This window comes from Cnephaeus nilssonii (assembly GCF_951640355.1).
Source record: "Cnephaeus nilssonii genome assembly, chromosome: 20".
NCBI lineage: Eukaryota > Metazoa > Chordata > Mammalia > Chiroptera > Vespertilionidae > Cnephaeus > Cnephaeus nilssonii.
In genome coordinates this window covers 44,389,403-44,417,116 of record NC_137091.1, presented here as the reverse complement: position 1 = coordinate 44,417,116, position 27,714 = coordinate 44,389,403, and the positions used below count along the sequence as shown (strand labels likewise).

The window sequence follows — 27,714 nt, the reverse complement described above, 5'->3', positions numbered from 1 at the left end:
GAGCGAGCCCTGTGCTCTCCACCAATGAGAGACGTGGGAACCCCGCCCCCCGGGCGCTGACCAATGGCGCTGGCCGGAGGGGCGGGCGCCGCCTCCTGGCGGCCGCAGGGTTTTACTGCAGGGGCCCCGCGGGGCTCAGTGCTGCTGCGGCCGCCTCCTGCTTAGGTCTGGGGGTGCGGTCGTGCAATAGGAAGCCGAGGGCGTTGCAAGCTTCCCTTCGGGCACCAGCTACCTGGCTCCACGTCCTGTCGGGTGCATTCCACAGACACCCCCGGATCCTCCACCTGTGGCCCCTAGAACTCCCTTCCCGCGTCCGCCATGCCTCTCAGCCGCACTTTGTCCATGTCCTCCCTGCCAGGACTGGAAGATTGGGAGGATGAATTCGACCTGGAGAACACGGTGCTCTTCGAAGTGGCCTGGGAGGTGGCCAACAAAGGTGAGCGCGCCGGGCGGCGGGGCCCAGGCGAGAAGAGCAGTCCGGGATGGGGGCCGGGGGCTCGTGAGTGATAGGGGGACGGGACTCCATACCCTGACTTTTGGGTTCTGGGCAAGGAGCCTATGACTCCTGTGTCCTTGGGGAGGGTCTGGGATATGTCTCCTGCGCCCTGGAGGGATGAAGATGGGTCTCCTGACTGTGAAGATAAAAGGAGGCTGGAAGTCCGGTCCTGGGTCCTAGGGAAGAGGGGCTAACCCGAAAGATTCCTAGGTCCCAGAGGGAGGTTTCTGAGAGACCGGGGTCCTGAACAGGGAAAGAGATGGGGGGGGGGGGGGGGTTTGGAAATTCTTAGTGCAAACCTGGGAAATGGCTGAGTTTCAGACCTGTGACCCTCTGGATTTGAGAGAAAGCTGACTGGGAAATAGAATGCCTAAGTCGTGGTGGGAGAATAGGTGAACTGGTCACTCGAGAGTAACACTGGGAAAGGACCGGAGGCCCTAATTCTTAATCCTAGCGTGGGAGAGGGTTGGGCACCTTCATGCCTGGGCTGTGAAGGAGCTGAAGGCCTGAACTATGGGTTCCTGGAAGTAGAGGAGCCTGTGGCCGCAGATACTTGGAGACTGGAATGAGGGAAGGCTGGGAAGTCCTAAGTTGGTCAGGGGCTGGGCCCTGGGGTGGGAGTGGCTGGGGCCCTAGATTTCTGAGTCGGGGCTTCCGAGGGCCTGAGATCCTGGATGTGGAGAGCCAGGTGGGGCTGGGAGCCCCAGAGCTGGGCAGTCTTGCTCCTCAGCAGAGAGGGTGGTGGGGTTTTTTTGCTTAGCTGAACCTTGGGAGAGAAAGGGACTGGGTCTCACACCATGGGAGGGGCCTGTGAACACAGAGCCATGTGTCCGGAGGTAAGGAGGCTGGGGGCCCAGGCTCCTGGGTCTGGAGTGGAGTCCTGGGAGGGGCAGGGTCCCATCTGCCCGCGTCCTCAGCTGGGGAGAGGAGACTGGGGGATAGGTCAGCAGAGTCTCTGGGGGGCAAGAAATGACAATTCCAACTTTTCTTGGGCAATTGGTGGGGAGCTGAATAGGGCCCTACCGTGCCTAGAGCCTGATGGAGAATTTAAGCCCAGCTCCTGTAAGCTGAGAACTGGGGAACTGGGTCCTGCTAATCCTCATCAGCTTCTGTCATCCTTGGGGCCCCAGCCCCTAATTCCTTCAGACCCAGGAGCTCAGGCCCCCAGCCCCTCTGCTCAGACTCAGAAGCCTAGTCTGAGCCCCCTCCTCCCTCAGAGCTCCAACCCCACCTCCCGTCTCCCTTCCACCCACGAGGACTTGTCCTCCAGCTCCCATATCCTCCTCCCTCTGCCTCTGATGTATGGGTTCCCGGTCCCCTCTTCCCTCTAAGCCAGAAGTTGGGGGCCCCAGTGCCCCCATAGCCCCCCGGCCCAGGGCTCAGACCTGTGGACCTCAGCTGGGGCCTGTCCTCATGGTTTGGGCCCACAGTGGGCGGCATCTACACGGTGCTGCAGACGAAGGCGAAGGTGACAGGAGATGAGTGGGGCGACAACTACTACCTGGTGGGACCGTACACGGAGCAGGGAGTGCGGACCCAGGTGGAGCTGCTGGAGCCGCCGACCCCGGCTCTGAAGAGGACGCTGGACTCCATGAACAGCAAGGGCTGCAAGGTGGGAAAGGGATCCGCCGAGGGCAGGTAGGTGGGTGCCTGCAGTCAGGGGGGGAGCAGGCGGACAAACGGGGTGGGGGTGGGGGTACAGCCTCAGGCAGAGAGACAGGCGTGGACAGAAACACGATGACCTGGGACTCCCCCGGGCATACACAGAGGTGGTATGATTGACACTTAGACAGATGCAGGAAGTGGGTGGGTGAACCCCAAGCTCTGAGACATTGGTAAATAGGCAGACAGACAGCAGGTACAAGACAGACGGAAGGACGGTTCCAAGATGCTCAGACCCAGAGAGAGAAGAAGGGCTGGACGCAGAGGAGGACAGGCAGCCAGAGCCCAGGGGAGGCGGGCTTGGAGGAGGCAGGTGGCCGGAGTAGGTGAACGGCAGCCTGACGTTCACATTTGGCTTCTCCACTTCCTGTCCGTGTGACCTTGGCCAGCAGCATCGGCCTGATGGGGTTGTGGGCGGATGAAATAGTGAATGAATTCTTCAGCCCAGTTCTTGGCATGAAGTTAGCGCTGTGGGTGAGCTATTATTGTTGTGGTTATTATTACCATCATCATCATTATTTCTATAAACAGCCGGGCTTGCAGAGGGAGGTGGACAGGCAGACAAGGGAGAGAGATGGATGGAGAGACAGTGAGTGTCCCAAAAGGTGACGGTGGCTCCCCGCCCCCGGGACTAGAGCAATAGGGAAGGAGACAGAGTCTAGATACAGAAGAGAAGAGAGGCAACCCGATGTTTCAGAGAGAAAGACCTAGAAGGAGAGAGGAAGATGGAATACTGATGAAGGGAGGAGGGGTTGGCAGGCAGACCCAGGGGACAGGGTTTTGGTGAGCAGAGCCAGGGATTAAAGAGAAGAGGGGAGCCCGGCCTGCGTGGCTCACTGGTTGAGTTTTGACCTATGAACCAAGAGGTCACGGTTCATTTCCTGGTCAGGGCACATGCCCCGGGGTTGTGGGCTTGATCCCCAGTAGGGGGCGTGCAGGAGGCAGCCAATCCATGATTCTCTATCATCATTGAAGTTTCCATCTCTCTCTCCCTTTCAAATCCTCTCTGAAATCAATAAAAAAAAAAAATTATTTTTTTTTTTAAAGAGAGAGGAGGGGAGAGTCCCAGGGCTGGAGGATGAGCACAGAGAGGTGGCCGCTGCCCACGGAGAGGGCTGGGAGGCAGAGGGCTGAAGGACGGACAGATGGGGCGGGAGAGGACAGTGGTTTCTTCATTCATTCACAGCTTCTGGTTTGGGGTGGGGTCTGGAGCCCATTCAGGCCAGAGGTGTCCCTAAGGAACCCTAGAGCCACCCAGCCCTCCCCCTATGGCAGCTGCTCCCCACGTGCTGGGGCCCTAAGAATAGGCCCCCCAGCAAAAGGGCAGGCAACAGCTGGGAGGGGGAGGGGCGTCAGGGTCAGGCTCCCACGGCTGGGAGAAACCAGGCTGGGGAGGCAGGTCGCTGCTCCGTCAGCTGGATGGCGCTGTGGCAGCAGGCCCCGGACCCAGGCCATGGTCTCGGGAGGAAAAGAACCGGACAAGGAAAAGGTGGCAGGGGCAGAAATCAGACAGCGGGGCTTAGAAACGTGGCCGTGGGTAGAAAAATGCAGCCCTGTCACGGGGAAAGAGCTGCCGGTGGCAGAAATGTGGCAGGAGCCTAAGGACAGAGGAAAGAGGCCACAGGTGACAAATATGGTGAAAGAGTCAGAAACAAGGCAGCAGGTGGAAGAAACGTGGCAGCGAGAACAGCAAAAGAAGCATCCAGGCCCTGGATTCCAGGGGGAGGCGTTCGCAGTAGGAAGAGAAGATCCTGGCAGAAAGCATCATGGTGGTCGAGGAGAGAAATGTGGCAGCAAACAAGCAAGCCCGCAGGTCCGAGTAATGGTTAGCAGGTGGGAAAACGGGCAGCGCGGGCTCAGGGACCGGACTGCGAATGTGTGGTTAGAAATAGAGGAGAGCCCTAGCTGGTGTGGCTCAGTGGATAGAGCGTCGGCCTGCGGACTGAAGGGTCCCAGGTTCGATTCCGGTCAAGGGCACATGCCTGGGTTGCGAGCTCCATCCCCAGTGTGGGGCGTGCAGGAGGCAGCTGATCAATGATTCTCTCATTATTGATGTTTCTCTCTCTCTCCCTCTCCCTTCCTCTCTGAAATCAGTAAAAAAAAAAAAAAAAAAAGAAAGAAAGAAAAGAAAAGAAAAGATTGTGGTGGGCCCTGGCTGGTTTGGCTCAGTTGGCTGGAGCATCATCCCCTGTACTGAAAGTTCGCTGGTTCGATTCCAGGTCAGGGCACATGGCTAGGTTGTGGGTTCAACCTGGTCGGTACACGTAGGGGAGGCAACCTACCAACGTAACTCTCTCACATTGATGTTTTGCTCTCTCTCTCTCTCTCTCTCACCCCTCCTCCTTCTCTAAAATGAGATTGCCCAGCTGGTGTGGCTTAATGGTTGAGCATCACCTGTGAACTACAGTTTGATTCCTGGTTGGGGCTCGATCCCCAGTGTGGGGCGTGAGGGGGCAACCTATCAATGATTCCCTCTCATCATTGACGTTTCTGTCTCTCTTCCCCTCTCCCTTCCTCTCTGAAATCAATTTAAAACACTTTTAAAAACGATTGTGGTGGGAATAACAAGCAGCAAATAGAGAAGTAAGACAGCAGATGAGAAATTAGCAGCAGATGCAGAAACAGGGTGGGGAAACTGAGGCAGTAAGCCCAGACACCTGCCTGCTGGTGGGAGAAGCGCAGATGCTGTGCCCAGAGACTGCGGGCAAAGCCCTAAGCCTCCCTGTGGGTCTCCCCAGGTGTATTTTGGGCGCTGGCTGATCGAAGGGGGCCCCCTGGTGGTACTCCTGGATGTAGGCGCTTCAGCCTGGGCCCTGGAGCGCTGGAAGGGGGAGCTCTGGGACACCTGCAACATCGGGGTGCCCTGGTACGACCGAGAGGCCAACGACGCCGTCCTTTTCGGCTTCCTCACCACCTGGTTCCTGGGTGAGGTAGGTCCCACAGCTGGTCCCCATGTCACTCCTTTTGGCCCCAGGCCCCAAACTACCGTGACCATCAGCCCCTGGACAGAAGGGTCGGGGTGGGGACAGAGGGGAACTGGTTTCTTCCAGGGCATTCTAGGAGTTGTGGGTCTTCTCACCAAAGGATTAACTCTTATCTTTGGAAACATGGGTGTCCAAGGACGCAGACTCTTTTCCCTCAGGGACCCAAACTCCCAGCCTCAGCCTTATTCACTCTAACCTTCCAAGTTTAGTAATTCTGAGCCATTAGTTCTTGGGGAGATTGGCCTGGCTGGAGGGCTCACCCAGGGAATTCTGGGAGTTGTAGTTCTCTAGTCTGATAGTGGTTGGACGTGGCTCTCAGATGGAGCCCTGGATGTCTGGGAAATGCCAGCCTATGTCTGAACCAGGAAACTTGGTTCTGATCCCCTTTTAGGTTTTAAAAGGCTCAAGAAACTTCATTTCCCATGCCCTGGGAGAAACAATTTATGAACTGGCTGCTTCTGGGGCATTCTGGGAGTTGTAGTCCTTTCGCCGATATTGAAGGCAGGTCTATTCGTGATTGAGATCAAGGGTCTCTAGGAATTGTGTCCAGAACTGGGGGACACTAAAACTTCAGTTTTTCCAATTCAGCCTTGCTGGGACTTAGAAGGCTGGCCAAAATAACCCCAGCTCCCTTCAGCCTCAGCCGGTCCGGCTGCCTCGAAAATGTGTGGTTTCTTGCCTCCGGGGATTGCAGTGGGCGGCCATTCGCTCTGCGCAGCGGCTGTGGTAGATTTACTTCTCCGCTGCTGCCTCCTCCACCTTGGGGGTTGCTGACTGTCTTCGCCACACGCGGAGACACAGGGGCCCTGTTCCTGTTGCCCCGCAGTTCCTGGCCCAGAGCGAGGAGAAGCCGCACGTGGTCGCACACTTCCACGAGTGGCTGGCGGGGGTCGGGCTCTGCCTGTGCCGGGCCCGGCGGCTGCCTGTGGCCACCATCTTCACCACCCACGCCACGCTGCTGGGGCGATACCTGTGTGCCGGTGCCGTGGACTTCTACAACAACCTAGAGAACGTGAGCTTGGAGTGTGGCGGTGGGGGGGCAGCCCAGAGCTGTCTGCAGAGCCCTGGGGATGGGGCTCCCTCTTCGGGGCTCAGGAGACCCACATCCCCAGAGCCCTCCTCCCTGAGACCCAGGGTCCAGCCTCCAGTCTCCCCCAGGTCTCCAGAGTCTGAACCTCCCGGCTTCTCCCCAATTCTCCTAACCCGAGTGCCCTTTCTTCCCGCCCAGTTCAATGTGGACAAGGAAGCAGGTGAGAGGCAGATCTATCACCGCTACTGCATGGAGCGGGCAGCAGCCCATTGCGCTCATGTCTTCGCTACTGTGTCCCAGATCACCGCCATCGAGGCCCAGCACCTTCTCAAGAGGAAACCAGGTCGGTGATAGGCTGGGATCCCTAGGCATGAATGAGGTAGTTTGTTACCTATGCTAAGGCCCACACCGATTTTTTTAAATTTTTTTTTACTGTAAAGAGCAGAGAACTACAACTCCCAGAAGGCCCTAGCTTGGTGACCTGGATATGAGGTGACCTGTACACTCTACAGGCTAATGGAAGGTGTAGTTCCTTTGATGTTAATTTCAGAAATTGTAAAATTCTTCTATTGGCTAGCGTAGGTATTGGTCTTCTGAAAGGGGATGAAGGTTCTTTGGATTTTGTTTTTGAGAAAAGCAGAATTAGAACCACTTCTTTTTCCCCAGGCTATAGCATCAATTCTCAATGGATGTAAGGTGAGAACCACAGCTTCTGGGAGGTCTTCGGCTGCTCAGCTCCTTATATTCCTAGAATTTCTTCCTGGGAGCTGATGGGGGTTGTAGTTTTTCAATGATGTGCTTTAATTTTTGTGAGGATACAACATGGTTGGGACCCTAAAAGAGGCTTGAAGGTAGGAGGGTCTATTCTGGGAGAAGCAGGATGGAGATGTGTAAGAACTGCAACTCCCAGAAACCCCAATGTAGATTAGTTCCCTGCCTGATTAGCCATTTGCAGAGGCTGATGGGAGTTGTAGTTATTGGGCAAGAAGGCATCTGAGTGGCAGGGCAGCCGGGTCACCAAGGGAACTCACAGAGGAACTATTGAAATGAAGAAATTACAAAAGGAAAGGGGTCTTTCCTTCAGTTATTCATTCGGCCACATTGATCTGAATGAAGAAATGAAACCTGGGCCCCTCTCCCCCATTCCCAGATATTGTGACCCCCAATGGACTCAACGTGAAGAAGTTCTCTGCCATGCATGAGTTCCAGAACCTCCACGCTCAGAGCAAGGCCCGAATCCAGGAGTTCGTGCGGGGCCATTTTTATGGGTATGTGGGCCAGATACCTAGGTCTCCAGAGAGGAGGGGTTGGGAGCTCAGCCTCTGGAGTTCCTGAGCGCCGAGAACAATGGCTGAGTATTGAAGGATCTTAGATCCACATCCAAGGAGAAAAGAAACACAAATCTCAGGAGTCCCCAGGATGCCTCCACAGGATGTTCTTTGCCCCTGCAGCTTCTGGGATTTGTAGTCTCGAGGGCAAGACTAGAGGGTGAGAGTCTCGGCGTCACCCTGCCTTATGGCTTCTTTAGGCACCTGGACTTCAACTTGGACAAGACGTTGTACTTCTTTATCGCCGGCCGCTACGAGTTCTCCAACAAGGGGGCCGACATCTTCCTGGAGGCCTTGGCCCGGCTCAACTATCTGCTCAGAGTAAGTCGTGGGCCGCGAGGGGGCAGAGGGAGGACCAAGAAATCAGTCCATCCCGCCAAGAACAGAGACCCAGGGGGTGGGGGTGGGGATCCTCTGTGGGACGTATAGAAACCCAGAGAGAAGATGGAGTCGCAGGGGGCGTGGTAACTCGTCCTATACTTCTTTTCTTTTTAAATATTTTTATTGATTTCAGAGAGGAAGGGTGAGGGAGAGAGAGAGAAACATCAATGATGAGAGAGAATCATTGATCGGCTGCCTCCTACTGGGGATCGAGCCTGCAATCTGGGCATGTGCCCTGACTGGGAATCGAACCGTGGCCTCCTGGTTCATAGGACAGTGCTCAACCACTGCGCCACGCCAGCCGGGCTGTCCTATAATTTTTCTTGACAGGAAGGGGCATGGCAGGGTCCTAGCTGGGTGGAAAGGGGTGAGTGGGTGGAAAGGGGTGAGTGGCCTCACCTTCTCCCATGTGATCCCGACCTCCCCCTCTCCTGTGCCGCAGGTCAACAACAGTGAGCAGACAGTGGTCGCCTTCTTCATCATGCCGGCGCGGACCAACAACTTCAACGTGGAGACCCTCAAGGGCCAGGCCGTGCGCAAGCAGCTCTGGTCAGCAGCCCCCGGCCCAGGACCCCAGCTGTGTGCTTAGGGCCCAGGGTTTCTCCTGGAATCTCACTTTTGTCCCCCGTAACGTGGCCCCACCTGCCCCATGTTCCTAGTGAAGTCGCTTGCTTAAGACACCTCCGCTCGGGAGCAGTAAGAAGTCGCAGGCGCGACAAGTGTGGCAGCAGGACCTGGGCCTTGATATCAAACCAGTGAGGTCTAACTCATGCCGCTTGCTGGCTTTCTGACTTCAGGCAAACCACGACCCCTCTCTGAGCCTCAGTTTCCTCATTTGTAAAACCCACGCATGAGCCATCCCACGTTCAGGGAGCACCTGTTATGTGCCGAGCACTGTCCCAGGTCCTGGGAACACAGCTGTGGACAAAAAAGATAAAATCCCTGCCCTCACTGAGCTCTCTTTCCAGAAAATTCTATAGAAAATGCTCAGGGGGTGGGGGGGGGGGTGAGAGGCAGCACAGGAATATGAGACAGGGTTGTCAGGACAGGCCACACGGCGGGAGTGCCATGGGGTAGAGACCCATAGAGGAAATGAGGGAGGAAGTCCTGTGTGTGTCTGGGGAACAGCAACGGGAAGAGCGAGTGCAAAGGCCCTGGGGTCTGTATGCGAAGCAGTGAGGAGACCAGCGGGGCTGGAGCAGAGTGTCCTCGGCCAAGAGCATCGACAATGAGGCCAGAGCTATGGGAAGACTAGGAACAGAGGGCTGTCAATGGGGCTGTAGGGTGGCACTATTTGCTAGCCTTGTTTGTGTACATAAATTTTATCCTCTCCACATCATCTTCCTTTTTATTAAATGTGGCTCTGCATGGCTACCACCAGGGCCAGGGCAGGCTCTAATAATAGCTGACATTTCTGGAAGGCGCACTGTGTGCTGGGCACTGTGTACTTTTAGCCATGACCTCATCAAGTCCTCCCTGCAAACCCCTAAGGTTGGTTCTATTTTTATCTCCCTCTGACCGATGAGTCACTGAAGTCAGAGAGGGAAGGCCACCTATCCCTGGACACACAGCTGATGCGAGGCACAAGGGATCCGAGCCTTCCGGGACCTGTTCGCTGGGTCCCGGTCCTCCAGCCCGGAGTCCCCAGGGCTTCTCTGCTCAGACTTCAGCTTCGTGGCTGCCCCAGAAACCTCACAGTAAATGGCTGGTGTACACGTGATCTTGTTCTGCTCTTTCCAGGGATACGGCCAACACAGTGAAGGAGAAATTCGGAAGGAAGCTTTATGAATCCTTACTGGTGTGAGTGCCCCCCACCCCTCAGCCCTGCATGGCCCTGCGCCCTCACCCCTCTCTTCACCCCTCCTCAGATGCACATCCCTGTTCACCCTGCAGGGGGAGCCTCCCGGACATGAACAAGATGCTGGACAAGGAGGACTTCACTATGATGAAGAGAGCCATCTTTGCCACGCAGGTATTCGGACCCCTGAGCAGAGGAATGGCAGTCCCCAGCAGCCCCAGAGGCAGCTTGCCAAGTTAGTTCTGACCCCAGAGATTGCTGGGAGTTCTGAGGTTCGGAAAAGGGTGTGAGCTGACTGGCGGAACTTCAATTCCCAGAAGCCCTTAAGGCAGCCTGCTTTCCCCTGACGTATTCTGCCACGTGAGGCTGTTGGGAGTTGTAGTTTCTTTGCATCCCCAGGGTCAATGGCCAGTAGGTGAAGGGGAACTTAAGCCAAGAGAGCTACAAAAGGAGAACCCCAGCTCCCACGTGTCCTAAAGCCTTGCTGCAGACCAGCTCCACCTCTGTCCCCAGAGACTGCTCGGAGCCGTGGCTTTGTTGGGCCTCTTGAGGGGTCGTCAGGAGGTCAGCTAAAGCACCTATCATTCTCTGGAGAATATTGAAAGCTCAGCAGTTGCTGTTTCAGGAAACTGTCAGACACCAAATGAAAACTACTATTCCCAGCAGCCCGTGGGTCTTTCTGCTACATCGATGCTTCCCCGGCCCCCAGAGACTTCTGCGAGTTAAAGAGTTCTTTTATTCTCTGGAGTCAAGGGTCTTTGGTGCTTGTGGTCAGGGTTGGTGCATCATTTCCTGGGGTCAAGCAACACAAACAAGGAAAGAATTGTTTTTGGTCAAACTAATCTCTAATAGTCCCTAAGGCAGTCGGCCTCCGTGAGCATGTTTCTTCCTGGGGGCTGCTGGGAGTTGTAGTTTCTTGGTTTGCTGGAGTCAGTAGACTGAAGGTGTATAGAACACTTAATGAGAGAAATGATGGAATATTTGCAACAAAACACACGACTATCCCAGCAGCACCCCCCCCCCCCCCAGGACTTCTGTCACCCTCTTGGGAATACCCATCTTGGGAATTGTGGTTTCTTTGGACCTCTGTGGGTGTGGAAGTGGAGGGAATTACAGGAAGGAGAGTAAAGGGACTTGGAAAGAAAGAAATCCAGGATTTTCATGAGAAAACTGCAACTTCCAGCAGCCCCTGGAGCTTGGCACAGTCTCTGCCCCACTCCCAGAGTCCACTGGGGGACATTCGTTTCTTTGAATTTTTTTTGATGATAGAGCCAAGGATACAGAACAAGATAGCTACAACTCCCTGTAGTCCCTGGGGCTTGTTAAGGCTGGCTCTGCCTCAAAGACAGCTGGGAAATGTAGTTTATTTTTAGCGTATGATGCTTAAAAGGAAAAAAGAACCTTTACAGATAGAGCCAAGTAGAAAGTCTATAACTCCTGGTATCTCTTGGGCTTGTTGCCCCACAGCCTGGTGGGAGTTGTAGTCTCTTTGGATTCCCAAGTTCAGCATGTCCCTTCCCTGACCCCCACCCCACGTGTGGCCCCTACAGCGGCAGTCTTTCCCCCCTGTGTGCACCCACAATATGCTGGACGACTCCTCAGACCCTATCCTGACCACCATTCGCCGAATTGGCCTCTTCAATAGCAGCGCGGACAGGGTCAAGGTGAGGCCACGGGTCAGGGTGGGTTGGGCATTGCAGGAGGGTGGGGGGAGTCGGGGCCTCACATCCCCCATCTTACCTAATTTATCAAAGGACTTCTGTGTCTGAGTCCTGCTTTCTCGCTGCCAGGTTATTTTCCACCCGGAGTTCCTGTCCTCCACGAGCCCCCTGCTCCCCGTGGACTATGAGGAGTTCGTCCGTGGCTGCCACCTCGGGGTCTTCCCCTCCTACTATGAGCCTTGGGGCTACACGCCGGGTGAGTGCAGCATGGCATTGGCGGTTGGGCCAGATCTGGCATGGTCCTGGGACAAGGCACGCGCCCTCCCTGAGCCCCAAGTTCCTCCTTTGCAAAACCAGGGGCGATCGGAACAGTCTGTTCTGCTACAGCATGTGTCTGGGACACTGTAGCTCATGTGATGGGGAACTGGAGGACTGATGTCACAGTGCACATGTGACTCCCCCAATTTGCTGACATTAGCCCCCCCCCGCCCCCCAATAACAGCAGCTTAATGCACAGTCCACTAACACAGCTGCATGTGGTACAGTCTCCCTGAGCGGTCCCCAGCACCTGTCCCCCCCACCTTCCTCCTGTTGGCTCCTTTTAAAAATATATTTTATTGATTTTAGAGAGGAAGGGAGAGGGAAAGAGAGAGAAACATCAGTGATGAGAATCATTGATTGGCTGCCTCTTGCACGCCCCCTACTGGGGATCGAGCCCGCAACCCAGGCATGTGCTCTTGGCCAGAATCGAACATGGGACCTTTCAGTTCGCAGGCTGATGCTCTATCCACTGAGCCAAACCAGCCAGGGCGTGTTGGCTCCTTTTAAACACGGGCTCCAAGTTGGATCAGCTTCTTTGCAATTCTCTCTCATTTTGGGCTATTCTGCTGTGATTTCCCCAAGTTCAACCCTCCTCACACCCTTTCCAACCCAACTACTTTCATGTTTTTAAGGCTAAATAAATACCACATTTGCTGTAGTCTTCATTTTGAGTAATTAAAAACATTTTTAATCCTACTCGAGGATATGTTTTTATTGATGTGAGAGCGAGAGGAAGAGCGAGAGAAACATTGATGGTTGCCTCCCATATGCACCCCAATTGAGGACCGAACCCGCAACCTGGCTATGTGTCCTGACTGGGAATCGAATCCGCCACCTTTTGGTGTAAGGGAAGATGCTCCAACCAATTGAGCCACACAGGCTGGGACAATTTATGAGTAATGTAATAAGTCTTTTGAACTATGCTTGCATGAGAATTAGGAATTTTGCCAGTTTTCTTTCATCCATGGTGAAAAGAGTGCATAGGTTTTGTGTGGTCAGCCCCTACCCCGTTTTCCCCATAAGTCCTGTTATATTTAGTGTCTGCTTTTGTAGCTTAACAAGTTTTTAGAGACATTTTATAAGAATTAATAAACTCCTTGATCTGCCTCTCAGCGCTCTTTAAGGTGGTAAACAAAGCCTAATACTTACTCTGTACACAGCCATAGTAATAACGAGAGACCTTTTCTTACCTCCTGTGTAAACAGACTATGAAGCTATGATAACCAAAACAGTAGGGGCTGGCATGAGAAAGTTTCTTCCAGGTGGTGAGGATTAAGGAGAATGGCAGACATTTGGCCCAGAACTCAATAAATTAACATCCTTGCTGCCCAACTCTAGACCTTTCCTTATTCTAGGCCTTGGGGCAAGTGAATTCCTTTTTCTGAGCCTCTCAGCCTCCCCTCTAAGAAATAGGGACAGTAAGTATTATATGCTGAGAGTGTTGTGCTGCGTGAAATGAGCCAGTCAGAGAAAGACAAATATCACGTGGTCTTACTTATAAGTGGAATCTAATGAACATCATAAACTGATGGAATAGTCATGCCCAGCTTGGATTTTCCAGCTCCTGACTTGCTCAGTACGGTGCCCGGCATTTGGTAAAGGCGCCAGTAGAGGGCGCTGTTGAGGCTTTTATTGAGATTTCAGCCGGTTCCGAGGGGAAAGCTAAGCGGACTGTTTCTCCCGCCTTCCCGCAGCGGAGTGCACGGTTATGGGCATCCCCAGTATCTCCACCAACCTCTCCGGCTTCGGCTGCTTCATGGAGGAACACATCGCAGACCCCTCAGCATACGGTCAGCGCCCAGGCTGAGAACCGGGACCCTTGGGCCCTGGGGAGGCGGGGTCCTGGTGTCAGTCTGTTTTCTGAGTCCCCCATCCTGCCCCCCCCCTCCGTCCCCCCAGGCATCTACATTCTGGACCGGCGGTTCCGCAGCCTGGATGATTCCTGCTCGCAGCTCACCTCCTTCCTCTACAGCTTCTGCCAGCAGAGCCGGCGTCAGCGCATCATCCAGCGGAACCGCACCGAGCGCCTCTCCGACCTTCTGGACTGGAAATACTTGGGCCGGGTATAGACTAACTCCCTCTCCTGCCCTGTGCTTCCGGTTCTGGGTCTCTGGTTCTTCAGTCTCAAAGGGGCTGATGGCTCCTCCTACTTGTGAAGGTTGCTGTCCCTTTAAGAAATTATTCAACTTCTGTGGGAAAACCACGTGGGCCCGAAGTTCTATTTGCATAACTGCGGCCAGAGAAACCAGGCTGTCCACTCACAGCTCTGCTAGCTACATAAGGGGCGGAGCCCGAAAAATGGGTAATTGGCTCAGGCAAACTATTTTCTTTTTTTTTTAAAATATATTTTATTGATTTTTTACAGAGAGGAAGGGAGAGGGATAGAGAGTTAGAAACATCCATCAGCTGCCTCCTGCACACCCCCTACTGGGGATGTGCCCTTGACTGGAATTGAACCTGGGATCTTTCAGTCCAAAGGCCGGCGCTCTATTCACTGAGCCAAACCGGTTAGGGCTAGGCCAACTATTTTCAACCGTTCTTCCCTCATGGCACACATAAACTAATTAGCAAATTCTGCGGCCCATCAAAAAATACATTTTTTGTTGATCTGGCCAAAAAAACAGGTATAATTTAGATTCATTCACACCCGACGGCTATTGTTGTGTTTGTGCTGTCGTTTTTTTACTTGACAATCTAAAAGAGGTCAGTGCCCCTGATCTCTTTTACAGTCAGGAATTGCATGTTTGTTTTTGTTTGTTTTAAATATATTTTTATTGATTCAGAGAGGAAGGGAGAGGGAGAGAGAGATAGAAACAGCAATGATGAGAGGGAATCATTGATCAGCTGCCTCCTGCACACCCCCTTCTGGGGATCGAGTGGCAAATCCGGCATGTGCCCTTAACCAGAATAGAACCTGGGACCCCTCAGTCCGCAGGCCGAAGCTCTATCCATTGAGACAAACCAGTTAGGGCAGGAATTGCATGTTTTAAAAATTGCACACCTGTTAAAAATCGCTGGCTGAGAGGTCTAGTGGAAGATGCTGCAGAGTGTGCTCATCTGCATAAAAGGTGTGTGTGTGGGGGGGGGGGGGGTCACCCTCTTCCACACCTGCCGAGGGCTCCCGCCCCCTGATGTCCCTCTCCTTCTTTCCCCGGAAGTACTATATGTCTGCGCGCCACATGGCACTGGCCAAGGCCTTTCCGGAACACTTCACCTACGAGCCCCACGAGGCTGACACGGTGAGTTGGCCCGGGTCCCCCAGGGGCTAGAGGGCGGGGCTGGGGGTGGAGAGCTCTCTCAAGGACTCAGAAGGCCTGGGGGGTTCGGCGCTTGGACGCCCAGGCTGCACCAGGCGCCTCCGCTCACCGGGCCCTTTGTGCCCACACCGGCGCGCACAGACCCAGGGCTACCGCTACCCACGGCCCGCCTCGGTGCCGCCGTCACCCTCGCTGTCTCGGCACTCGAGCCCGCACCTCAGCGAGGACGAGGAGGACCCCCAGGACCAGCTGCCGAATGAGGAAGGCGAACGCTACGACGAGGAGAAGGAGGCCGCCAAGGACCGGCGCAACATCCGCGCCCCCGAGTGGCCGCGCCGCTCCAACTGCACCTCTTCCAGCGGCGGGAGCAAGCGCAACTCGGTGGACACGGCGCCCTCCAGCTCGGCCAGCAGCCCCAGCGAGCCCCTCAGCCCCGCCAGCTCCCTGGGCGAGGAGCGCAACTGAGCCCCCCGCGCCCCACACTCTGCGCGCCCCGCCTCCCTGGCCCCGAGGGCGGATGCAGAGCGGCGCTGTTCCCAAACCCACTCCAGATCCCGGACCTGCCGTGGGGTGCACCGCCCCGCCCCTCCCACCGTCCACTCCAGCCCCTCCAGCTCTGCCCTGGACCCCCCCACACTCCAGAATCTACAACGCCGTGCCTTTCCCGGTCCCAGAATGGGAAATCTGTGCCCTTGCGTCTCGCAGGTCTGGCCTGGGTCCCAGAGGCCAGGAATCTGCCAATACCCTATCATGGTGCCAGGGTTTTTAGGGAACCTGGCCTGTCGCCTTCCAGGCTGGGGCTGCTCGAACACTCCGTGGCTTGCAAACCCTACAGCACCGCAGAGCACGCCCTGCTCCGGGGGCCTGGCCTGGGACCACCGAGCGCTGGAGGTCCCGCCGTGACCCGGCTACAGGGACAAGCAAGCTGAGAGCGGGAGCACTTTCAAGGACTCGAGTTAACCCAATGCAGAAGGTCCTCCATTTCAACCCCAGAACTCGGGCTCCATACAGGACACCGTGTTTCCTCTGGCCTGGCCCTCCCTGGGGGGTCGGGTTCTGCCTGGAGGACCCCTCCACCCCTCGCCCCCTCTTCCTCTACACTTTAGCCAAGCAAAGGGGGGGGGGGGGGGGGCAGAACCACTGGTCTTCTCGTTGCTACTGGAGAACGTGCAGCATTGGTCTAGATGCCTTGCTGGCCTTTTCTAGACCAGACCCTGCTCCTTCCCTGAGTCTGAGTTCTCTCTCCCCCCCCCCCCCCCCAGTATTTTAAGACTCTGTGCCCTCTAGGGAGCCCCCAACCGCCAGGCCCACCGTGAAACCACTGGGTTCTAGGTCCCGGCTGTTGAATCTAGAACCTCACCACTGTGCTGCACCCTGGTCTGGAACTGAGCCCACTGGGGTTCTAGAACTTCCCTTTTTTTTACCTCAAAGCTCTTCTGTCCCCAAGCTGTGCCCTGTCCCCAGCTTTGGTGAAGGGGAGGTGCCCCTCACGTGTGCTGTGCTGTGCCTGATGCACTTGTTTGCCCTTGGGAGTGGGGGCAGAAGGGGTATGATTGAAGTGTGTGTGGAGATGAAAAAAAAAAATACAACTATATTTAAGAATTCCAGGTCTGGTCCAACGTGAGGATTTGGTGGGCCTCTCCCCTGGCCTCTTCCCTCTTCTTGGCCTCTATCCTCTTTCTCTTCCCTCCCTCTATTTTCCCCTCGCCCCCCACCCGAACCCCGGGTCCCCAATTCCTGGACATTCTGCTCTCACAGAGACTTGGGTTGCTGCTGTGGATTCCAGTGTTCTTTCCAGGGAAGGCACCTCTGTCTTGTTCAGTTGGGACCTAACTTGCCAGTAGCAAAAACCTGGGACAAGCTCTCTTTGACAGAAAGGGGCTCTGTTGCTGGAAATGGACCCACATGGAATCCATGAGCCGCGTGTGGCTCTTTAAATCCCTCAGCACTAGCAGGAAGTGCTCAGTAGTCGCCACATGGGGCTCGTGGCTACCCTGGTGGTCGGTGGGTACAGCTATAGAACATTTTCATCTTGGCCAACAAGTTCTGCCGGACGGTGCTAGCCGAGGGCACGTGTCCAGGGCTCTGTGGCCTTTGGTCTTGGACCAGGCTGTCCCCTGCAGAGTTCTATTTTCAGGAAAAATATTTGTTCTTTCAGTGGTAGTCTGTACTAGGTCACAGTACACCTCTGCGCCCGATGCTTTTCAGGGGAGTCAGTAGCTCCGATGTTTGGATTTGGAGGTGTGCTCATCCTTCCGGCTAGCCACGGTGTTTGTGACACACACACAAGCCCCTCCCTCCCCCACCAGGATCGCCAGTCACCATCAAAGTGGGGTGACAAAGCAGGAACAGGGTGCTGAGTGGACAAAAGAACGGGTGTCCAGCAGCCACTTCCTCTGAGGTTCTTCTACCCCAAACAGGGAAGGGCAGGGGGTCACTGTGTAACTGGGACTCAGCTTCTTCAGTTCCCGTCCGGATGATTTGGCCCCGTTTCACTTCCCAGTTTCTGTGCTGACCGCCCCCCCCCCCCCCCCCCCCACACACACACCCCAATCCCTGGCTCAGCAGCTCGTGCACATCATGTGCTCCCAGCCCCTCAGATTCACCTGTCTCCCTGTCGCCTGCCTTGAATTGGAGTAAAGGCAGCCAGCAGCCCTGAGCAGGTCAGGTCCGGGTGTGCCTCCTGGTTGCCATGGGCTATTTACATACTAATATCCTCCCCTCACCCATATAAAGGGGCTGGCAAGTCTAGACCTCTCCCCCATAGAGCCAGCACTTGGCGACTGAAAGGGTATGGTTTCTGTCTGATATTCCTGAGTGTCTGTTTCCAGCCACCAGCTCCTCCCTGGAGTCTGGGCTCCACCCTGGAGGTGGGGCGGTTAGTCTGACAGCAGAGAACCGCTACAGCAACACCTACGCAGGTGGCAGGTGAGAGCCGTCTCCCCTCCCTGCCAGCCCAGCCCGTTAGCCTGGTGAAAACAGATCCCGCCTCCTTTCCCACAGCACGCACACAAAACCACCAACTGCTGCAAAAAGCTTTATTGTTTCATTTGGTCCGATGCAGGGGAGAGGGCTCCAGGGTGGTTAAAAGAAGGGCTAGTAGTTTCGGGGAGAGGCTCAGCTAAAAGCCAGAGACACCAGGGGGATGCAGTGGGGGGGCCTCGGAAAGGTCTCTGGGCTCCAAAGGCTCTTAGTCGTGCTTGAGGGTGAGCCTCTCGAAGAGATACTCGCCCAGCCCAGCCTGGGGGCCGGCCAGCCTGCGGATGTTAGTCAGGTGGTCGCCCATCTTCTTGATCAGTTTCACCTCCTCATCCAGGAAGTGGTTCTCCAGGAAGTCGCAGACCTAAGTGGTGGGAGAAGAGACAATGTTGCCACTTGTAGATAAACAGTGCGACAGACAGAAAACAACGTTCACAAGGAAATTTGCCCAAGCGAGGCCAAGGCTTAGAATAGAGGCTTCATTCCAGGGAAGGGCTGGGGATGGGCAGATACAGATAAAGGGGGTGCTTACGTGAGGGTCTGCACGGGTAGAAGCCAGGGCATGCAGGTCCAAAAGGGCCTGGTTCAGGCTCTTCTCCAAGGCCAGGGCGGCTTCCATGGCGTCCTGAGTTTTGGCCCAGTCATCCTGGGAAGGTTTCTACACAAGACAGAAGGCTCAGAGGCTCAGAACTGGCCACATACCCCTAAAAACAACTAAAAACTACATCCCCCAACATTTGCAGGGGTAAAGGGCCTAGCCTAAGAGACGTCTATCACCCCCCCCAACCCCCACCCTCACCCCTGCTCCTACAACTACACATCCCAGGAGACCACTCGGCGCCTCCATCTCTAGCCACAAGAAGAACCCACACGGATCAGAAAACGTCCCCAGAAGCCCACACAGCCCCTAACGGTGGGGGGCCGAAGGCACCGCGCGCAAGGGATGCTGGGAGATGTAGTCCACAGGCCCGCACACCATTTACCTGCACGTCCTGGAAGAGAATGCGGCCGCCCCGCTTGTTTTGCAACTTTAAGAAATGCTCCGCGCCCTCGTGCTTCTTCTCCGCCAACTCGCGGAAGAAGTGGCCCACGCCCTCCAGAGCCACATCGTCGCGGTCGAAATAGTAGCCCTGCGGGAAGAGATGGCGGGAACGTTCCGGTGGTTAGCGGGAGGCCAGGCCAGGCGTGCAGACTCCGCCCTCCACCGAGCAGAACAAAGAGGGCCCCGCGGGAAGTGCGCAGTTGGGGGAAACCTGGGCCGGGAGTGTCCCGGGGACCCTTACCAGAGAGAGGTAGGTGTAGGAGGCCCGCAGGTGCAGGTTGGCCAGGCGATTGACCGCAGCCTCCACCTCGGTGGAATAATTCTGACGGATTTGGGAGCTCATGGCTGTTCAGCAATGAGGAGGTAAGGTAGGAAAAAAAAAAAACAACCGGTGTGTTGGCTGGTCCCGGAGGTGGTGCTGAAGGTGGTGGCTGGATGAGACGCTGGAGAGAGGCCGGAGGCTGGAAGAACGGGCGTCCCTGGGTCTGTTCCGTCCAAACACTGTTGAAGCAAGAGACAGATCCGGGACCTCCGAGTGCGCTGCGCGAGGCTGTGGCCACGCAGCTCCTTTTATAGGCCTGGGGGCCACTGGAGAGGGGCTTCCAGGGGCGAGCAATTGGCCAATCCGTGGTGGCGGTGGGCGGGGCCTGGAGCCCCCGAGTGACCAATCCGGAGCAGATAGGAGGCCCGGACCCCGCCTGGGGAAGTCACGCGCCTGTTGCTCCCGGCTGTTGTGAAATGGGGAATCGGAGGGGCGGGGTTGGGCAGGGGAGAATGCGAGGGGTCTGGGGCTGATTCGGGGTAGTCAAGGGATTCTGGGGTCTCTAGTAGGCAGATTAATGGAAACACTGGGAGCCCTGAAGAATGATCCTGTGCTCCTGGGGGTGCCTCAGGAAAGTAGGTTGAATTCTGGGGTTCTCTGGCAGCGTGGGCTTTTCTGGAACCCTGGGGATGCAGAGGACCTCCGAATTACTGGGGTTTGCTTTGGGAGCTGAGGGTTCCCCAGATCGCGGGGAAGTCTGGAAGACAGTGAGATGGTGTTTCTGGAACCTTGGGGATCTCTCTGGAAGATGGGTTGGAGGGAAGCCCTGGGGTTCGCTCAAAGGTGGGGTTACTTTTTTTTTTTGCCTTAATGTTCACAATGGAAGACCTATTTTTCTGGAAACTTCCTGGGGGTCTTTAGGCCCTTGAGGCGAGCTGCAAGATTAAAAGAGCAGGGGTTCTAGAGCCTTGGTGTCACCCCCGGGTTGGGGGAGAAGGGTGCTTTGGAAGCCTAGTACGTGGGTTTTTTTTTTTGGTTTTTTTTTTAAAGGGGTCTTGGAGAGGCCTTGAGAGTGAGTCAGGGACCCTTGGAATACCTCGGGCCTCTTTCCGCGGTCCACTGTTTTCTGGGAGCTGAGAGGGGGTGGGGTCTCCCGGAGGCTGCCTTTCCTGGAGACGCATTGGAGGGCAGCCGGACGCTGGGGTGCCCTCTGGCTCTGAAGCAGTCTCTCTGAGGTTGGCCCTGCCTCGCCTGACACGTGCTCCTTCTAAGTCACAAAGGGAAGCCCTGGATTCCGGGGGGCCTGCGGATGGGATGTCCGTCTCCGACCAAAGGACATTTTTAAACTGTGCCGGGTCCAGGCTGGGGTCTGGGAGGCGGAGCGGACTCAAACCGGGACGGAGCCTTCAGGGAGAGCCCTGCTGTTGTGGGGGAAAGGGCAGGCCTGGACCCTGTGGAAATGCCCTCAGGGCGGCTGCCCGCACACTGTTTACCGCCACCTCAGGGCCATTTGCAGCGGAGCCGCACCGAGCAGCCCAGGGAGGGGGCCCCTGACCAGGGAGAGGGGGGCCCGGCTGGTGCCCGGGGTCCTGCAGGGGTGTCTGGGCCCGTGGCCAGAGCAGCAGTGCTGAGTCATGCTGAACTCAGCTCAGGAAGGGGCGCAGGCGGGCGGGCGGGGGCCGGCTGCTCGCTGACCTCATCGCCCAGTGGGCGGCTGCCCCCGCCACCGGGACCCTGGGAACTAGGCCCGGCTGGCTCTGACCCAAGTCTGGCCCCCTCCCCCAAAGTGCAGCCTGCAATGTGCTTTGTCTTACGTGACTGCCTTTTTAGTTCCCTCCCGAGTTCCTTCGGGCTGCTGGCGGTGGCCACAGGGTCCCCTCTCTGGGCAGTGACTCAGTCTCCCCTCCCTGCTATCTTATCTGCCAGACAGATCTCCCTTGACTTGGGAACTCTGGGAACAGCCCCTAGGGGAGGGGAGTTGCCCCAGGCACACTGCCACCACGGCCCGAGTTACACATTCACCAGGTTTCATGCCAGCCTACAGACCTTTAGCCTCAGGGTGCTCACAGGTAGCAGAGGAAGGGGTGAGACCAAGATGCTGGGGAGGACAGACAGACATCTGGGGGTTGGAGGAGATCCTGGAATATGGAGGAAGACACAGACCTACAGAGCGAGGGACAGAGACCCAGAGAGACTGGTGCAGACAGAAAGAAGGGACAGACGGGGGACAGACACCTAGAAAGAGACAGGGGCCTGGCGAAAAGGGACAAGACCCTGTGACTGAGTGACCTCCCTCTCTCTGATCCCCGTTCTCTTGGTGTCTACATGTTCTAGGCCTTCAGGAGCCCATCTTCCCTGGGGCCTGCTCCCCTCCGGAGGCCCCACCCAGTTACCAGGCCAGACTCCAGAGCCCCTCCTCTTCCTCCAGCCCTCCCCCCACAGCCCGTCTCCAGCTGTGGCCCCCCCACAGGTTTGGGCCTCATCTGCTGACTAGGACCCTCCTATCCTAACCCCCCATCAGCTCTCCTACCTCCAGTAGCTCTCCCTGCTCCCCGAGTCTTCCCCAGGTCCGATCAGCACCCCACCTCCCTCCTCCCCCAGGCTCCACCTCAGTAAATGTGCAACTTGCCATATCGTGGAGGTTTCCGGGCGCGGGAGGCCTGCTCTGTACCCTGCTGCCCTGCCCCCCGCCCCACCCCACCCCGGCCCTGGGCTCCTGTCTTGGTCAACACCCTAAGTTGTGACACAAGTGATCATTCAGTCACCTCCATCCCCCTCAAGACTGCAGGTTCCTGGACGGCAGGGCCGGGACCTATCGCATCACTAACCCCCAGAGGGCACTGGCACCCTCGGAAAACCGTGTCAGCGCGTGGAGCCTGGTCTCTGGCGACAGCCAGGGCGGGGCCCAGTGACTCAGACGCAGGAGTGTGGCCCGAAAGAGGTTTATTGCCCCCCCGAAACCACTCCTCCCCACCCAACCCCCAATAATTACAAAAGTAAGAAAAAGGCCCCGGACCCCCAACCCCCACCCCTCCCGGAAAAATGCCATAATTTATTCAGAAAAGACACAGTCCAAGGCAGCCGGCGGCTCAGCCCATTGTCTTCCAGATGGTGAGTGAGGCGGTGAGCACCCCGGCCACGAAGATGGTCACGGTCTGCCACGTGGGGGTCCCGAAGTAGGAGAGGAGGCCGTCCTGGGGACAGGGACATCGGTCACTTCTGCGATGCAGCCTCGGGCCAGGGCAGGGGGGGTCAGGAAGAGGTCAGAGGGCGGGAGGCGGGGCAAGGGCCTAAGACTAACAGGTATTCAAGAGTTGGGGTCAAAGGGTTATCACAGGATTCCAGAAGTGGAGGCACCAGGGAGGGCAGAAAGTAGTAGTCAGGTCAGGGGTCACTGGGAGGTGAGAGGTCATCAGGTCAAAGGTCACAAAAAGGTCAGCAGGTCCCCAAGGAATCAAGGGTTGATCAGATATGTGACGAAATGCATTACAGACCACATCTGATGAGGTGAGCATGCGGAGGGCAGGGGGCACCACTGTGGTGGGCTGGGGGGGGGGGTCCCTGGCAAAGGGGGGGTTCGGGGCCTCACCCAACCGCCCTGGTCCTGGATCCAGCCCAGCAGCCGCTCTCGAAGGAAGTCCATTGTCCAGCCCATGATGGTCTTGATGAGCTCAGGCACTTTGGTGCACAGGGCCTGGGGGAGTGGGTGGCCTCAGGAGCAGGCTCGTCCCAGCGCCTTAGAGAGTGGTCTGGAGCCCTTCCCAGCCCTGCCTCCTCCTGCAGCCCCGCGGGCTCTTTCCCCCTCGGTCAGAGGGAGCCTCACACATTGGCACCTGGACCTGCCACTGTCAGGGGCCCTGCCCACACCTCCGTGGCTCCTGTGCCCGTGGGACAGAGCGGGAGGCATAGCTCGGCCCACAGGCCCTGTGAAGGCTCTGACGGAACAGCAATCCCACGCATGGCTCCTCTTCTGCGCCTCAGCGCCCTTTCCCATCCCCATTCCCACCAAACGCTTCCTGCCTGAGGACCTTGCACATGCTGATACTTGGGCCTGAATGGGCCTCCACCAAACCAATGGTCACTCATCCCTCAAAGCTCAGGTCTGAGGTCACTTCCCCAGAGGACTCTTCTGACCTTCAGACCAGGTCTGACTCCACACCCTCCATACATGACCTCTCTCCATTTCCCGGAATGTCCCCTTCCCTCTCTATCCGCTGCTTCTCCCCTCCTGGTGTCCCCAGCCCCACCATCACCATGACTGCTGTCCCCCTCACCTCCAATTCAACCCCATTAGCTCAATATCCCAAACACAAACATAAGTCTATTTCGCCCGGCTGGCATGGCGCAATGGTTGAGCATCAACCTATGAACCAGGAGGTCACGGTTCGATTCCCGGTCAGGGCACATGCCCGGTTGCGGGCTCAATCCCCAGTGTGGGGTGTACAGGAGGCAGCCAATCAGTGATTCTCTCTCATCATTGATGTTTCTATCTCTCTCCCTCTCCCTTCTTCTCTGAAATGAATAAAAATATATTTTTAAAACATCTATTTCCAGCTCTGGCCAGTTTGGCTCAGTGGATAGAGTGTCGGCCTGCGGACTAAAGGGTCCCAGGTTTGATCCCAATCTAGGGCACATGCCTGGGTTGCGGGCTCAATCCCTAGTAGGGGTTGTGCCGGAGGCAGCCGATCAATGATTCTCATCATTCATGTTTCTATCTCTCCCTCTCCCTCTCTGAAATCAATAAAAATATATATATATAAAAACATATATATTTCCACACCTCTAGTGCTACTACCTGAGTCCAGGTTAGTCACTGTTTGCAGGGACTAATTATTATAGGTGCCCCCACCCCAGCTCCTCAGCTTTTGCCCTTCCATCCCATAATCCCTTTTTCTACTCACAATGGCCAGAACAATTTGTTGGGCTTCCCTTCCCCATATATATATATTATTGATTTCAGAGGGGAAGGAGAAGGAGATTGAGATAGAAACATCAATGATGAGAGAATCATTGATCGGCTGCCTCCTGCACGCCCGACACTGGGGATCGAGCCCGCAACCTGGAATCGAACCCAAGACCCTGCAATCCTCAGGCTGACACTCTATCCACTGAACCAAACCGGCCAGGGCCTCCCCCAATATTTTATCATGAGAATCTTCAGAGAAAAGTTAAGAGAATTTCAGTCAACAACCATACACCTGCAACCTAGGTTCTACAATTAACATTTGCTACACTTGCTAGAATAATATTTTAAGTGCATAAATCAGGTCACCTCACTGTCCTGTTTACAATCAGCCAATCGCCCTGGCAGGGGTACCTCGGTTGTGTGAGCGTCCTCTGTGCACTGAAAGGTTGTGGGTTCCATCCCCCGTCGGGGCACATGCCCAGGTTGCGGGCTCTCCCCCTTCGGGTGCGTGCAGGAGGCAGCCAATTGATGTTTCTCTCTCACATCAATGTTTCTCTCTCTCTCTCTCCCCCTTCCTTTTTCTCTAAAATCAATGAAAACATATTTAAAACAACAATAATAAAACCAGCTAATCACTCCATCTCACTCTGAGTGAAGCTGAAGTCTTTACAGTGGCCCATAAGACCCCTCAAAAATCTGCCTTCATCTCCTATCCTTTCCCCCTCCTCACTCTGTTCTAACCACAAGGGCCTCCTCAACCCATAAGGTCTGGTCTTACCCCAGGGCCTTTGCACGTGCTGTGCCCGCTCCAGATGCCTTTCCCCCAGTCCTTATATATCACTGCATCTTTCTCGTCGTTCCAACTTTGGCTTTCATGTCACCTCCTCTGAGAAGTCTTTCCCGATCAATTTGCCCAAAACCACATCACCCTAGCTTACTCCTCCCAGCACTCGTCGCTCGATGTGAGCTCCTCAAGAGCAGGGACCTAGCCCGCTTTGTTTGGTGCTGCATCCCGGATGCAGAGTCCAGGATGGGCACACAGTAGGCCCAGTAAACATCTGTTGAATGAATGCATGAAGGAAGGAGCAGACGACTGGCTCCTAGCCTTCTCCTTCTGGTCCATCCGGGTGGCCACAGGGGTTGACGCCACGCCTCCCAGGTCCCCCGCAGGGTTGAGGGGAGCCCTCCTGGGCTCAGGACCCGGCAGCCACCCACCTTGAGCACCAGTTTGCTGGCAAAGTAGAAGAGGGCGACCACCCGGCCCCAGTTGAAGTTGCCATCAGAAAACATTTCGGACGCCACTCGGAAAAAGACCTCTCGGGGGGAGTCTGTGTCCACAGCCGCGATCATCCTGCAGGAAAGAGGGGCGCCAGGGACGGAGGGGATCAGGCAGGGCATGGGAACTGTGGCACCCACCCCGTACCAAAGGTAAGAAAACGGAGGCCCAAGCCCCGCTGAAATGAAAAGCAAGAAGCCAACGCAGGGGAAAGGGACCAGATGGACATTTAGGAAAGTGGGGACAATGCCTCCCCGAAGGAGCGTTTCAAGATCCTATGGGCCCAGCCGGCATAGCTCAGGGGTTGAGCGTCAACCTCTGAACCAGGAGGTCACAGTTCCATTCCCCGGCCGGGCACATGCAGTGTGGAACATGCAGGGGGCAGCCCATCAATGATTCCATCTCATCACCGATATTTCTCTCTCGCCCTCTCCCTTCCTTTCTGAAATCAATAAAAATCTTTTTTTTTTTTTAAAGATCCTTCAGGAGTCAGAGTGCTGAGTTGAGTGGTGGGGCCCTGGATCCCCGGGTCCGCGGGCAATGGGGGCTGTGGACCTGGACTCAGTGCCCCTAAGGGAAGAGGGGCTGGGAGCTGGGACTCCTGGGTTTCGGGGGCCACACCTCTGCAGCTCCATGTTACTGTCCAGCTCGTCCCCTATGCGCTTGAGACACTCGCTGAGCTTCTTGGTGGATGCATCCTGGGGCACCCTGGGCCCCAGGGGCAGCCGGGAGGTCTCTCCCCCCATGTGCTCCGCTTGATCCTGGATGAAACTGGAGTGGGAATGGAGGAGGGTGCACCATCAGAACGGGGGGGGTCACGCTCCAAATCTGCTCCACAATAATCAGACCTCACACTCACCCCTTTAGTAAAAGGGCCCCTGTCTTCATGATCTGCTCAGAGCTGGTGGGCCCTAGAGGAGAAAGGAGGGAAGAGGTGCCTGGACTCATGGGTCCTAGGGGAACTGGGGTGGCTCATGATCCCTGATGGAGGCCAAGGCGAGGGGACCCTGGATTTCTGGGTCCCTGGCGGATGAAGTGACTGGTGGCCCAGACAACTGAGTCCCTGGTGGAGAAAGGCAGGGAGGGAGCCTGGGCCTGTATCCCACATTCTTCCGGGAAAGGAGACTCGGGGAACCCTTAAAGCATCCTGGCCTGAGGGGACACAGGGGAGACCCGCCCCTCCCACCAGGAAGTGGTGCCGGCGACAAGCCCGGGCTTGCCCGGGGGCTTGAATTCTGGGGTCCCTAGCTTATCGGGGGTCCCAGAGCGCCAGGCAGGAAGGGATCGGGGCGCGGAGGCCAGAGAGCCAGGGAACCTCGGGAAGGAGGGGGCTGGAGGCTGGCAGCACCCGATCCGGGAGTTTCTGACCCGGAGTGCGCGAAGATCGCACGCCCCGAGACCCGCAGGCGGGATCGCGGGGCTGGCCGGCCAGGGGCTCGCCCTCCTCCCGCCCGTCTGCCTCCCGCCTCACCCCCGTCTCTGGGCTGCTCCCCGGACCCGTCCATCACCGCCGCTCTCGCCGCCGCCTCTCGCCGGGTCTGCCCCGGCGGCTGCAGCACGCCCCCGATCACGTGAGCAGCCCGCTGAGCGTGCGTCGAGCCACGTGACCGCCCCGCAAAATGGCCGCCGTGGGGCTCTGCCCCGCAGGGCCATCGCTCACTTCGCCGCACCTGCCTCGCTCGTCACGTGACTGTGCAATCAGCGCTGCCCTTTAGGAACTTGTCCTGGCGCCATTGCACCCGCCACCCATTCAATCACAGCATAGCTGTCATTCATTCATTCATTCATTCATTCATTCATCATTGCAATATTTTCACAAGTTTGGGGTGTGGCTTGAACCCTCCAGCGCAGAAGAAACATCAAGTGCAAAGTGCACAACAGAGAGGAACAGCAGAGGCCCAAAATAACATTCATTGAGGTAGGACGTCTCAGATGACTAAAGCCAATGAATGTTTATGTGAAAATAAAATAAATCTTAACTTCGAAAGTGTTAAGACTAATCTCTGGTGATAGATTGGATGGGTACAGACGGCGTGGGGCCCCAGGAGGCTCCCGGGGTGCCCGAAATGTGCCATATGTGGATCTGGGTGGTGATTGCTTGCTATACACATATTTTAAAAAGTTCACGCCCTAGCTGGCTTGGCTCAGTGGATAGAGCGTCAGCCTGCGGACTGAAGAGTCCTGGGTTCGATTCCGGTCAAGGGCACATGTCCAAGCTGCAGGCCCGATCCCCAGTAGGGGGCGTGCATGAGGCAGCCGGTCAATGATTCTCATTATTTTAAAAAATATATATATTTTATTGATTTTTTACAGAGAGGAAGGGAGAGGGAC

At 56.2% G+C, this 27,714-nt stretch overlaps 3 protein-coding genes across 3 annotated transcripts; 1 reads left to right on the top strand and 2 right to left on the bottom strand.

Moving 5' to 3' along the window:
* The first annotated feature begins 121 nt into the window (after positions 1 to 121).
* GYS1 (glycogen synthase 1) lies at positions 122 to 16,560 on the top strand. The gene is made up of 16 exons (XM_079800391.1): positions 122 to 436; positions 1,927 to 2,108; positions 4,897 to 5,088; positions 5,969 to 6,154; positions 6,371 to 6,515; positions 7,323 to 7,440; positions 7,701 to 7,821; positions 8,324 to 8,430; positions 9,622 to 9,681; positions 9,775 to 9,853; positions 11,230 to 11,343; positions 11,470 to 11,596; positions 13,356 to 13,451; positions 13,561 to 13,724; positions 14,820 to 14,900; positions 15,060 to 16,560. Exons 1-16 carry the CDS (start codon positions 319 to 321, stop codon positions 15,381 to 15,383), a joined length of 2,214 nt encoding a protein of 737 aa, XP_079656517.1. The 5' UTR covers positions 122 to 318; the 3' UTR covers positions 15,384 to 16,560.
* A 1,382-nt stretch (positions 16,561 to 17,942) lies between these two features.
* FTL (ferritin light chain) lies at positions 17,943 to 19,502 on the bottom strand. Its single transcript, XM_079760022.1, has 4 exons — positions 19,181 to 19,502; positions 18,881 to 19,027; positions 18,430 to 18,555; positions 17,943 to 18,261 (listed from the first exon to the last, which is right to left on the bottom strand). The coding sequence occupies exons 1-4, from the start codon at positions 19,280 to 19,282 to the stop codon at positions 18,109 to 18,111; spliced, it is 528 nt and encodes a 175-aa protein (XP_079616148.1). The 5' UTR covers positions 19,283 to 19,502; the 3' UTR covers positions 17,943 to 18,108.
* A 2,736-nt stretch (positions 19,503 to 22,238) lies between these two features.
* On the bottom strand, positions 22,239 to 26,956 carry BAX (BCL2 associated X, apoptosis regulator). The gene is made up of 6 exons (XM_079759589.1): positions 26,855 to 26,956; positions 26,243 to 26,294; positions 26,005 to 26,154; positions 25,323 to 25,458; positions 22,791 to 22,895; positions 22,239 to 22,395 (listed from the first exon to the last, which is right to left on the bottom strand). Exons 1-6 carry the CDS (start codon positions 26,886 to 26,888, stop codon positions 22,291 to 22,293), a joined length of 582 nt encoding a protein of 193 aa, XP_079615715.1. The 5' UTR covers positions 26,889 to 26,956; the 3' UTR covers positions 22,239 to 22,290.
* Positions 26,957 to 27,714: the final 758 nt, after the last annotated feature.

Coding starts and splice junctions, on each gene's coding strand:
- BAX (XM_079759589.1), bottom strand. CDS start 26,888: ATGGACGGGTCCGGGGAGCAGCCCAGAGACGGGG. Junction 25,459..26,004: donor AGTAACATGGAGCTGCAGAG/GTGTGGCCCCCG, acceptor TCTTTCCTGCAG/GATGATCGCGGCTGTGGACA. Junction 22,896..25,322: donor CCAGCAAACTGGTGCTCAAG/GTGGGTGGCTGC, acceptor CCACTCCCCCAG/GCCCTGTGCACCAAAGTGCC.
- GYS1 (XM_079800391.1), top strand. CDS start 319: ATGCCTCTCAGCCGCACTTTGTCCATGTCCTCCCTGCCAGGACTGGAA. Junction 8,431..9,621: donor GCCGTGCGCAAGCAGCTCTG/GTCAGCAGCCCC, acceptor TGCTCTTTCCAG/GGATACGGCCAACACAGTGA. Junction 11,344..11,469: donor GCAGCGCGGACAGGGTCAAG/GTGAGGCCACGG, acceptor TCTCGCTGCCAG/GTTATTTTCCACCCGGAGTT.
- FTL (XM_079760022.1), bottom strand. CDS start 19,282: ATGAGCTCCCAAATCCGTCAGAATTATTCCACCGAGGTGGAGGCTGCG. Junction 19,028..19,180: donor CCTACACCTACCTCTCTCTG/GTAAGGGTCCCC, acceptor CTCTTCCCGCAG/GGCTACTATTTCGACCGCGA. Junction 18,262..18,429: donor CTACCCGTGCAGACCCTCAC/GTAAGCACCCCC, acceptor CCCACCACTTAG/GTCTGCGACTTCCTGGAGAA.